At 41.2% G+C, this 12634-nt stretch overlaps 1 protein-coding gene across 1 annotated transcript in view; it reads right to left on the bottom strand.

Moving 5' to 3' along the window:
* The window catches only part of kcnip4a (potassium voltage-gated channel interacting protein 4a), a gene marked incomplete at its 5' end in the record, with an annotated part of 146560 nt that extends 136854 nt beyond the window's left edge, over nucleotides 1–9706 (bottom strand). The window contains one exon of the mRNA XM_083992713.1: nucleotides 9646–9706. Coding sequence (XP_083848839.1) covers nucleotides 9646–9706 — 61 coding nt within the window. The remainder of the gene's footprint in view (nucleotides 1–9645) is intronic.
* Between the last annotated feature and the right edge of the window lie 2928 nt (nucleotides 9707–12634).

The following is a 12634-nucleotide window of genomic DNA, read 5'->3' as shown; positions in this document are numbered from 1 at the left end:
CCTGCTCCAATGTCACGGTGGTCAGAAACCCTGTTGTTCAGTGTTAGCGGGTCAGTCGGTAGTCACAGCAGGGCCAGACACAAGACACATCCAGGCTGTGTGCATCTAGGCTATCTCTGTGCTTTCCTCCAACACACACACACACGCTTCCTCTTCCCAATTTCTCACACACCAACCACGACCTTGTCCTCCAAAGTGGCAGCTAAAATTAGCAGAATGCGAGCGAGAGGAAACAGCCCTGTGGATTAAATAAACTGCATTGCAGTGTTTACAGATGTGGGCTCGTCTTGGTGAAGTATATATCAGTAAATCTCAGACCGATTTTCTTTCTCGTTTTGAAACCTGAGAGCTCCTTAATGGCATTCTTGCGGAAACAACTGTTGTTAACTTATTTATTCAAGCCGCCCTGAAATCGATACAATCGCCTCTTGAACCATGGTCGAGTAATCTGATAGGATGGAGAACGTATATACTAGCCACAAGAAAGCTACGGTCAGTGTCAGATATACTGAAAAAAAAGGTATCTATAACTGTACTTTATATAACCACGGCCTCGGAGAAGCTTCTTCCTGGTCTGGTTAAGGAGCCCTGCATCCCCAGACTGCAACTGCTTTATTCAAATTACAAGTATCAACAGCTTCAGTTGCACAGGCTAATCGAAATGTCACACAAGATAATGAAAAACAGGGATAAGACCCACCTAACAATTTTGCTGATACAATTATGTGTCAGTCACAGCATTTGTTCATTATCATGCTTCAATTATGCACCACTATTAATTATTGCATGAATAAAGGTTCAGCACTTTTTAAATGGGTAATTGACAAAGCTCTCGGGAGAAGGCGACTCAGCATAATGAAAATGAATAGTGCAGACAGTCCATCAGTTCACATTTGCCTGGTGTTTCGCAAACTTGCTCCCTCCTCCACTTGTTAAATGGACTGTGGCATTATGGCCAATGTAGCATCCAGGAAAAAAAATAAGTCAAACATGAGGAATGTATGAGAAATTAAACACCACACAACAGCTTTAAAAATGGAAAAGCAACCTGACACAAACAAACACGCCTCCCGAGACACTTGTAGGAACCCCTGTGCCACGTCCCTGCCCTCTGTGGGTGTGTGTCGTTTTCTGAGTCAATGTGTTGGAATGGCTCCATAAATTATTCAGCTGCAGCGCCTGCTATCTGAAGATAACAGTGGCTCTTTATCGGTCAGCGTGTACAGAAACACTGCGCCGGTGACTATACAAGCACCCAGAGGGATTTGGGGCACCTTCTGTGAAAGGATGCGTGTCACGGTGCCAGTGAAGCATACAGAAGTATATAGCCTCTATCCACAGGTCTGTGTTGTAAGGTCACTTTCATTTCCCTGGGGGATACTCTCATTTTCAGCTCATCAAACAAAGGGCAGTTTTTGTGCCAGCGCATAACTAATGTAGATTAAAGATCAGGAAAGTTGCCTCCCGCCTCATCTGTACCTGTTCAGTGTGTTTAGGACAGAGGACAAAATCCACTGTTGACAACAATCCTATGTAGACATTTGCCATGTTTTTCATTCCAAAATAATGATAATAAAGTTGTGTATTTTGTCGTTGTATGTATAACTTGTATAACTTTGTAATCTGCACTATAATATGTACAATTATGATTTAATCTTAGGAAGCATTTTCAATAAAACCAGAAACAAGTTCACATTCACCACCTTCTAAATTGTGAACATTTTTAGTGTTGTTAATCTTCTACAATAACATATTAAATATCTCTGAGATATGAATTTGGAATATTATGGGGACATTCTCACTTTACCAGTGATTAACAACATCGTATTAGATGAGGACCATGTAGACTGCAACTCCAAGAGTCGCCAACAATCTACTTGACCTGCACATGTTAGATTACAACGGGTAAAAGCATGTACTGAGATGATCTTTTGTGTTAGTTCAAACTGATCACACAGTAAACAGTACAAGGACATCTGTCCTCCATGTACGGGCTGACAGCCGGACCACTGGATGAGAAATGTCCCACTGAGACATCATTTCCTCTGTACCACCACTTGGTGTCAGCCTTACACACTGCAACGATGCCACATCCACCATACAGCTGACATATTCTTTCCATCACTCTCAAGGTTGAATGTAAGTTGACACAACACTAGGAAAAAATCTACAGATAATTACTGAAGCCACTACAGATAAGCCTATTGGTATTGTTTTCTATGCAAACAGTTACTACTCCTCCTATCTATTTTCAGGTCTAGCCTAATTAGCGAGATGGACTCGGGCTGGCATTTGGCTCACGTCTGTGTGCTTTGCATTTCATAATCTCCCTTTGGAATAACAGATACGTTTAGTATTGTGAGTCTATATTAAGTGCTGGCAGTACTCTGTAGGATATGGACTTTTCGAGGGACTACAGCCCAGAATAGGCTTTTGAGCCCACCCACTGGGACTCAAAGAAAGACAGACGGACCCTCCAGTTGGCTACTGGTGCCGGCCTGCCTCCACATATGGCCTGTATGATGTTGGGCTCTGACACCATTTCATCTTCAAGTCCTTGGAAAGACCCATCCTACTGGACATGGAGCTCAATCTTTGATGTGGTTTTGTCATTTGCTTGGGTTTAGATTTCATAAGGCATCTCTCACAGTGGAGAGTGATGTTGTGGGAGTGAGATGTGAAAAGGTTCACAAGCTGTAAATTAACTCAAAAGCACATAATAACACTGTTTGTGTTTATTTGTAGAAAGATAATGATTCAGGCAGGTACCATAATAAATACCAATGATTACCAATTAGTGCAGGTAAGCTTTAAAGCCCCAGGATATCTTAGCTCAAAGAAACAAAGCAGAGAAAGATGACAGGTAAAATAAGAGCTAAACCAAATTACAGCATCTGAATGTCAAGTTGCCAAGTGAACACAACAAAGTAGAAAACTGTGAACAGCAGGATCCTTCTAATGATAAGGGAATGCACCTAATTAAACTGTCTTGGTACTAAGGATTTCCTTTAGAGAGAGAAGATTTCCTTAGCCTATTATGCTTTGCAGAGTGGTGAGGGGCTGGTGCATATCCCAGCATGCAATGAAAAAGGGGGCATTTACACGGTCAGCTGCCTAGCCTATCACAGGGCCCCAGGTAGCCAGTGTTTACACAAATGTGCAGTTTTAAATGAAGAAAGAAAGAAATACAGCAAGCTCTTCCCACCACTACGTTCACTGTCTGAATCTCTTGTTGTGACAAAGAACATCATCAAATATCTATAAAGATGTTAAGATGAAACTAATGAAAAGTTAATGAGGAATATTATAAAGTTATTATGAGGAACTTCAGCCTTGGAAAATGTTACTCTGAGATTCTAAACAAAAACAAAAAAAGTCACTGCACGCACTCACACTCAAGAATAAAGCTGTTTTTCTGAGGTGCTTTGTGCACTACAGTATATAAAGTGTTTTTTTGGAGGACTTTTTTAAAGAGCACTTTAAATTCTGCACAGATAGGTATGAAATGTCAGATGACCAAAGTTCCCTTTTTCTAGCGAACACTGTTTATCCTCATTATGACCTTGGCACAAAGAAAGAAAGACATGTTTGCAAGCTGAGGCCAAGCATCGCCACCCAGTTGGCATCGGCTCTTTGGCACTCTATCCAAGGAAGTCAAATGGAGTGAATCTGTGGCATAAACAAGCCTGCGGGTGGAAATATAAACATGAAAGACGGTCCGCTTCTTTTAGCCGTCGGCAATCATAAACAAGCACCTTATGTTCTGCTGTCCCTACAGCCACAGCCACAGCACCGGTGCTCTGACCCTCCTCCCACCAGCCTCTCACCAGCCTCGACATCCCAATCACACACACTCTGTTTATCAATCACTGTCTTACTCCGCCGCCTTCTCTCTGTTCCCTGTATCCTCACCTTACCCTTGTTTCTTTCCATGTCTCCTTGCCTCATTCTTCTCTGGCCTGACTCCCAAGGCAGATGGTCCATGCAAGCAGATGCTCCCCACCCAGTATCTCCAAGGAAAAAAACAAAGGCTCAATCAAAGCAAACAAAATCTGTTGGAAACAAGCAGGCAAATTAATGGTGTGGGTAATCCCTGTTAGACCAATGACTGGGTTTATTATGGACAGGTAGAGAAGAAGTAGACAGGTGGTTTAAAAAAAAAAAAAAAAGAATATGTACAAAGAGAACAAAGACGTCTTTCTGGGACCCATCTTGATCCTAATGACTCCATTTAATGTCACAGCAGTTGGTATGCCATTAAGACCATCTGATGCACCAGATCTGGCTCTTTAGTGAGTCAAACTGCTCAATAATGAATATATTTATAGAAGGAGCATAAAACTAGGAAAACAGTCCCAAAACATCAGCGATCCTCAGTGATTTCGTGACTGTAAAGCCTTAAGAGATTTCTCTTCATCAAGAGGTAGAAACAAGGTTAAATTTAAATTCACTTTTGCCGTTAAAGACATTCCTGAACATGTTGGCATCATCTTACTTTGCCTTTAAATAAGTTTATTAGTAAAGCATACTTTGAAATCATCATTAACAAATCAAACAGCAGAAAAACAGAGGTGAACCAGAGCTGCAAACTGTCAAAACTTTCCACTGAGAAGTTAAAACACAATCTACTACTGCCTACTGACAGATCTGGAGCAGTTTCTTCAATCTCTACCTTTGCTGCTCTGTAATCTCGGGACCCCTGGCTGACAGATGCTGAGAAAACACACACAAATACTCACACACTGCATGTGGTCAGTTCTTGATGCCATAAAAGCTCCAGCTGACATCTATCTAAGCACACCACGGTCCCGTCCCTGCCAAACCAGTACGGTGTACGACTCTATTTGCACAAGCAACACACTCAAACTGAGACATCCACACGAATAACCATCTGTGTGTTTCCTGGCAACTTATATATTCTGGAGGTTATGGTTAACTATGTTTTTATTCCATTTTTATGACGGTGAGTTGAATCTGGCCCAAAACACAATCACAATCAAACACTGTGCTGAAATATCAATGTCAGTGACATTAACAAATGCTGTGAATGGGTTGTTGCACTTGGTTGCATCAAAACCCGTTCGTAACTCACTGACTCTCAAACAATAAAATCCTGACTCAGTCTTGGGTCAGTCCTAAATATTGATTATTTCTGAAAAGGCCTGTTTGCTCTCTATGTAATTTGTCAAGTCATAGCATGCATATGCAGATTTGGATAGAGACTGACCTTCCAGACCTTTAACTCTTCACCATGTGCTTGCAGTTGCCCCCACTGGTGTACTTTCATCTCAGACCCTCGCCAAGCACTTCATTAATACACCATATTAACCCTGGGTAGGGCCTCCCTTTGCTCTCAGAGCAGCCTCGGTTCTTTGTGGCATGGATTCAACACCATTAAAGTGAAGATTTTGGAAACTTTCCTGTGATACTTTGCTTCGTGTTGACAGCTACACTTTCACACTGCCAGTTTCCTGCTGATGTGGGTTCACCTGGTGACTGAGGAGGCCATACAACAAGACAGTAAATTGTGACCATTTGGAAAGCAACAACACTCAGACAGCCATGTCTGGTTGGTTCAATCATCACTGCCAGCCTGAACTGCTGTCACAAGGCAGATTGAGTTCATGGATTCATGCCGTTGATGCCAGATTCTGTAGACTGGGCTATGTTTCTCTCGTCTTCAGACTGTTGAGTTTTGGTGAGCCTGTGTCCAAAACAGCTTCAGATTTCTATTCCTCTCTAATATTAGTGGAACCCGTAGTCCTCTGCTGTTAGAACCCATTAGTCCAGTCATTTTATGAAAAAAGGTTGAACAAATTGCAACGGAAGCAAACTCAACTGATTTTGTATCCTCAACATGTCCTGAATGAAGGAAAAAAAGCCCCAAAGAATCCCATTAGGGGAAAGTTTCAAAAAAGACCCAAATATAGCCAATTCATACTGTACGCCTATCAATTATTTTGATCACGTGAATAGGGTAAAATTTTTAACCTTTAAATATCTCCATGAAAATTACTGAGTTGATTACTTACTTACATTAAGACAAACAAAAAATGTATTACAAGTTTTTTTTTTTATTCTTTGTTAACATGAGCAAATTTGCATAAATTTGCATACATTCCACCGTTTTGACGGCACATGTAGCCTGTACATAAAGTTGCTGTGGTGGCACCAGCATGAAAATTGGAATGAGTTGACTCCAGAGGTTCCTAAAGGGACCTGTGTATTGTCTGAAATTTCAGACCAAGTCACGGAGTTTACTTTCACTTTCGTCAGTTTACCAACTGTAGCTTTAATGAGCGAGGGCGCTTAGGCTACCATGTAGAACGAGTGCTTCCCGCAGCGACGGATTCTTGAAAAATTGCAGTCATCTTGAAATTTAAAGTGGTTTCTTGTCGGTTGACCGATGGAGTCAACTCATTCCAATTTTCATGTTGGTACCACCACAGCACCTTTAAATGTGCCGTCAAAACGGTGGAATTTATGCAAATGTATGCAAATCTGCTCATGTTAACAAAGAATTTCAAAAAACTTGTAATACATTTTTTGTTTGTATTAATGTAAGTAATCAACTCAGTAATTTTCATGGAGATATCTAAAGGTAAAAAATGTTACCCTATTCACGTGAGAAAAATAATTAACAGGCGTATTATGGGGTATATCTGGGTCTTTTTCGAAACTTTCCCCTAATGGGATTCTTTGGGTCTTTTTTTCCCTCATTCAGGACATGATGAGGATACAAAATCAGTTGAGTTTGCTTCTGTTGCAATTTGTTCAATGTTGACCCCTTTTTTGGCTTAAAATTACTGGACTACATCTGTCTGAAGTGTTATGCATTCTGTGATCTTCTCCTGCTCAGTACAGTAGAAAAGAGGGAGCCATCTTAAGTTCCTGTACCTTTTCTGTCAGCTTCAAAGCGTCTGGCCTTTCTCCTCTAACCCCTCTCTCAAGGTGTTTCCATCTGCAGAGCTGCTGCTCCCTGGATTTCTTTTTTTTTTTTTTTTACAGCGAAATCTCTGGGGACTGTTGTGCCTGAAAATCCCAGAAGGATCTGCGGTGTCAGAACAGAAATTCTCAGACCAACCTATCTGTCACCAACAATCATGCCACGGTCAAAGTGGCCAAGATCAAGTTTTTCCCCAGTCTGATGTTTAATGTCAGTGTTTACTGAAGCTCCTGGCTCTTATCTGCATGATTTTATTCATTACTCTGCTGTCACATAACTGGTTGATTGCATAAGTGAGCAAATAAGCAGGTGTACAGGTGTCCCTAATTAAGTGCTTGGCCAGTGCATATCTTGGGCTCTTTCACATTTACATTTATCTGCTGATGAATTAGTTGTGCCTGAAAACATTATTCATGTAGAAGGCAATAAATAAGCCTCAGCAATTAAATCCAAATCAGACTAAATGAGCCATCGATTCAACAGCTATGCAGTAACGCTTCATGGCAATTTTATTGTTTATGTTTTATTACTTAATGCTGTTAAGACATTTAATATACAATTCGAACCATAATTAGCTATTATAATAACTATTGACTCAGAGGAGAGGGGAACACTCCTCACACACAGAGGCCGTGATGGACAACACAACTATTTAAGTGCAAAAGACGGAGCTAGCCGTGGTGCTGAAAGTAGCTCAAGCCCAAGTATAACCCTTGCGGGGCTGCATTTCATGTATCGTCTATGAAAGTCAGGGATGCAGCAGTAAAGAAGGAAATGTCTAGGGGAGCCGTTGGCAGGCACCGACAGAAGTTGCGATGGTGAGCCGAGAGAGCTTCAAGGTACTGATGCAAAGAATCACTGCACCAAGGACGCAGCTCTTGGGAGGATCAACTCATGGCTGGGTGACTGTAGCATTTTTGTAGGCGATCATTATATTTTAAGATTTCCCCGAGGAGAGACCGTGATGTGGTTGCCCACTGGTAACAAAGTGGTGGGGGCTTCTTCTTTTTTTTTTTTTAAAGAGGGGAAATAAAATGATGGAGAGCTGAGAAAAAGAAGCACATGGAGGAAAAAAATAAAGAAGCGCCAATGACCATATTTGTTTCCCTCTACAATATTACCCAGTGGAAACTGAGTAATGCAAGCTAGAGATAAGTGCTGTAAATGACTCTGGTCCCAGACTGGTCCTTTATTGTCTTGTATAACTGTCCCATTTATAATGAGTCACTTAGTGAAGAGAAGAGAGCCTCTTACAGCAGGTAAGGGAGACGATGAGCAACTTGCTGCCAGGGGGCAAACTAGTCAAGTCCAAAACTTTTCACATACACATCCAAGTTAACAGGCATCCATGTTTTCTAATAAAAACATATTTTAGCGAAATGAAAGAAGAGCAATATTATTCAGTAAAATCAAACCTGGGTGTTAATATTCTTATACTGCAGTGCCCACTAACTGAGAAATGAAAGATGTTTTTTCACAACAACTGACTTATTCTGGTCCTCTGTGCCCACACCCATTATGGATTCTTCCAGTCCCTTTAGTAGTATTTGTCAAAATGTACACGTCCTCAGCTGCTGGCATGAGTTTTACCAATCAATAGCAGTTATTTTAGCGGTTGATTACAATATTGTTTCCCATTCCTCATGCTGTGGGCATAAGGGCTATTAATGGGAAATCAAATTTTCTGAGACACGTTTGCTGAGGGAGTGTTACGTTCAAGTGGAATACCTCTCAATGGCTCAGATCTGTTTAAAATCTGGAGGGCATGACTCACAGAATAATTAGGAGTCAATTAGGTGTGCAAACAAACATTAACCTGAGTCAGTAATGACGAGCGGTTAACTGCACTTCTAACAGAAGAGAGAGGCAGTGAACACCCTGAGGGGAAACCTATGGACTATAACTGAGTGATCATTATTCTGAATGCTGGCCAAGACCTGCAGAGGAGGGGGGACCCAGGAGAGGAAGAGCTACTAAATCCATTAGCTTCTCTTCCTTTTTGGCCATGATGACCATTTAGTCTAATTCTTTTATCACAGAGGGGGTAAAAAGTTTATATGAGGCTACAGAGGTAGGCTAGACAACACATGATGCAACTACGCCTAACCTAGCAAAATAAGAGTTTATGACCCTTTTGGCAAAACCATTCAGCAGGAACAGCAATGATGAAGAACAAAAACTGCTGCAGTTGAATTTCTGATCAACTGCGCAAAGCCTTAAAAAAAAAAAAAGGAAAACACAACCAAACATATTTTCCTTTCAAGAGAAGGCAAAAGTCAAGACAGAGTCAGTCACAGCTAAAACTGCAGAAGCATGCAGGCAAAACTTTGGCATGAGAACAAGATTAGGCCAACCTCCATTTAAAACACCAATTTAATGTTGCCTCTCAACAAAGGTTCAAAATTTTTATATCAGTTAAATTAGTTGATAATTCAGTTGAAATAACGGTCAAACAAAAGTTTGACCTTTTTTTTTTTTTTTTAATCAAAAATGGCGTGTTAGTTGTTGCATCAATTACCGGCCGAATTTGGTCCAACAGTGTCACTCATTTTAAGTTTGACGACACCAGGTGTAGTAATGAGAGATAAATGAGGCAATATTAAACTGAGCTCCAGACGCACGGAGTTTGCCTGCCGTGTTCTCAAACCAGTAAATCACCAAATGAGCGGTGAAGTGAAAACATGCGACCACTGTCCTACCAGGTGGAGAAACAGCAGCGTCCACGCGGGCAGAAATGGTTTCCACTCTCTTCGCTTCCATTGTTATCTCCGAAGATGGACTTTTGGTGTCTTCAGTGAGGGGAGCTCGGCGGCACCGACTTGTACTAGTTGCTGCTCATTCAACTCCCAAGTTTCGCAGTGAGAGACAACGCTGGAACGCCGCTCGTGCACCCGCGCTTCTCGGACGCGGGAGCGCGCGTCGGTGGGTGAGTGAGGCTGGGTGGCGAGGCTGTGGCTGTGGCTGTGGGCACAACGCCACCGGCTGTTGGTGTGTCAAGCGGAAATTAACTGACAATAAACTAACGGCAACAAACATAAATCTAGAAAAACAAACAGTATATTCAATGGTCTGTAAAATAAAGCTATATATAATGGTGAATTATAACAAGTATTGAATTGGGGCATAGAATAATATGCTTTTATTAATTGATATTAAATGATTTCCTTGAGTTAATTCTTTGTTTTTATGTTTGTTTGTTTTTCCTGGAGCTTGGTTTATCCTGATCCATTTTTCCAATTGTATGTTGTGTTAAAGCTACTGCAGCCTACAGCATGCATGTTGTTGCTGTCTTGAGATTGTTTTCTGCTGGTTTACAGTATACAGGAGCCACCACAATCATCTAACTCCTTTGGGATGGCCTTGTTGCACAGTATCATCACCTGCCCTCCTATCTATGACTTAAAGGGATAGTTCACCCAAAATTCAAATCTCATTATCTACTCACCCTCATGTCGACTAAGAGCTGTGAGAATTTTCAGAGTCCTCCGCGCCTTCTCTGAGTTACAGGGGGGTCCGCGCAGCAGTATTTGTCCATATAATGGTTGTGAATGGATACCAACTTTCTTTGTCCAAAAAGACACACCAAAAAACATCAAAATACCTCCATAGTGCTCGTCTGTAATGTCCCTCTTGTATTGAAGCCCCGACATGAGGAATTGTTCCGAAAAAAAATTAAATAAGTTTATATTTTAAGCTTGTTTGTAGCGGAAGCTCCCAGTGTCTCGGTTCACTGCTCTTCCTGTGCACTGACCGGCGGAACAATTTCTCATGTCGGGGCTTCAATACAAGAGGGACATTACAGACGAGCAGCATGGAGGTATTTGGATGTTTTTTGGTGTGTCTTTTTGGACGAAGAAAGTTGGTATCCATTCACAACCATTATATGGACAAATACTGCTGCACGGACCCCCCCGTAACTCAGAGAAGGCACGGAGGACTCTGAAAATTCTCACAGCTCTTAGTCGACAGTAGATAATGAGTGAAATTAAAATTTTGGGTGAACTATCCCTTTAATGGGAACAAATCCCTGCAGCCAGGTTCCAGCAAGAAGTGAAGGAGAAATAAATCCCCATTGTTCAACAATCAAATATGATATAACATTCTGGTTTCTACGCATTAAATGATCAAATCATTATCATTTTAAACTCAGTAAACATCCCAATCATACTGTAGTATTTCCATCCAAGATGAATCTCTGGTGTCTCATTGATAATATGATTTTTTTTTGGCATGTCATAGGATATATTAAAGTAACAGCAGTTCCCAAAGTGCGGTTCAGGGATCGCCTGGGGCTTGAACAAAGTTTTCATCATAAATCTCAGTTTAGACAGTTACATAATTCTGCACCAAGGCAAAACATCTCAGGATGCTGCCCGTTACGATGGAGTCTGCAGACCAATACACACATGCACGACAGATATCATACATGTCGATGTACAGTATTGGCTCTTCTTCTTTTTCTCTCTTCCTTGCATGCAAACAAAGGACACTAGCAAGTTGTTGGACAGAACAGTATGTCTTTAAATAGAGCACTAAAAAAATAAATAAGTGGAGACTTTCCACACATACTGCAGCCACACAACGAAAGAAGCCCACTGTAGCCAACAATAATATCCACGATAAAAAAGATAAACCTAAAAATAAATCAGTCTGCTTTCTTAGCAAGTCGAGACCTGTCAGCTATTTTAAAGATTAAAACATTTTTAACAGAGCACATGGCAGCAAAGACACACACAGAGTTTGCAAAAGGATTCATCAACTGTCTCCCAAGAATACAAAGGATAGTTTTCCGTCACGTTGAAACACACACTCATCTGAGGTAAACACAATCGACAACCTTGGACGAATCATAAAACAGGAGGCAATTTGCTCAGCGGGAATTAAGGAAAATTGCTGACACTTCTCAAAAACAGGAGCCTCACTGTTAAATGATTCTGATGAGTGCAGCTTCTTTGAACCATGCTGTAATGAGTATTTTTAGACATAATTTATTTCTGGAATAAAAATGAATCATATACGGCCGATGAAAGAGGAGCGTATGCACCTGGTGCTCCGATGTTCCACACACAGCATAAAGCAGATTTATAGATATAAAAGAAAATTCCAAGACATTTATAAACCATCGGCGCTTCATCAAGAGAGATGTTGATCAGGGTGGAACGTGCATAGTAAACTGTAACTGTACATGAGCAGCTGTGCACAAGCTGAAGGAATCTGAGCTATAAAAAGTGTTGGAGTGTTGAAAAAAATTTTAATTATTTGAAGTTTTGTTGCTTCTGGATCATCAGAAATCTCACAAAAGAGCACAGAATAACCCATTTAATGCAAATAAGTCACATAAATCCCTCGGCGTTAGCATTTTGTTTGAGAAGTTCACTTGTGTGTACTTGAAACCTCATTCCAACAGTGCACAGACAAGACAAATGCATTCCAATAGACAACCCTCAACTCCCGAGATATGTGTGTGTGTGTGTGTGTGTGTGTGTGTGTGTGTGTGTGTGTGTGTGTGTGTGTGTGTGTGTGTGTGTGTGTGTGTGTGTGTGTGTGTGTGTGTGTGTGTGTGTGTTGTGTTGTGTTTGAGAGAGGGCTACTGTCTGCGACTGTCACCGTGAACAATGACTGATACTGTTTTTGAGCACCTATAAATAACAGAGCACCTGGACTGAAAGGTGCAGCCAGAACCTGCCC

This window comes from Trachurus trachurus, assembly GCF_905171665.1.
Source record: "Trachurus trachurus genome assembly, chromosome: 18".
Taxonomy (NCBI): Eukaryota; Metazoa; Chordata; class Actinopteri; order Carangiformes; family Carangidae; genus Trachurus; species Trachurus trachurus.
This window is presented reverse-complemented; position numbering and strand designations above follow the sequence as displayed.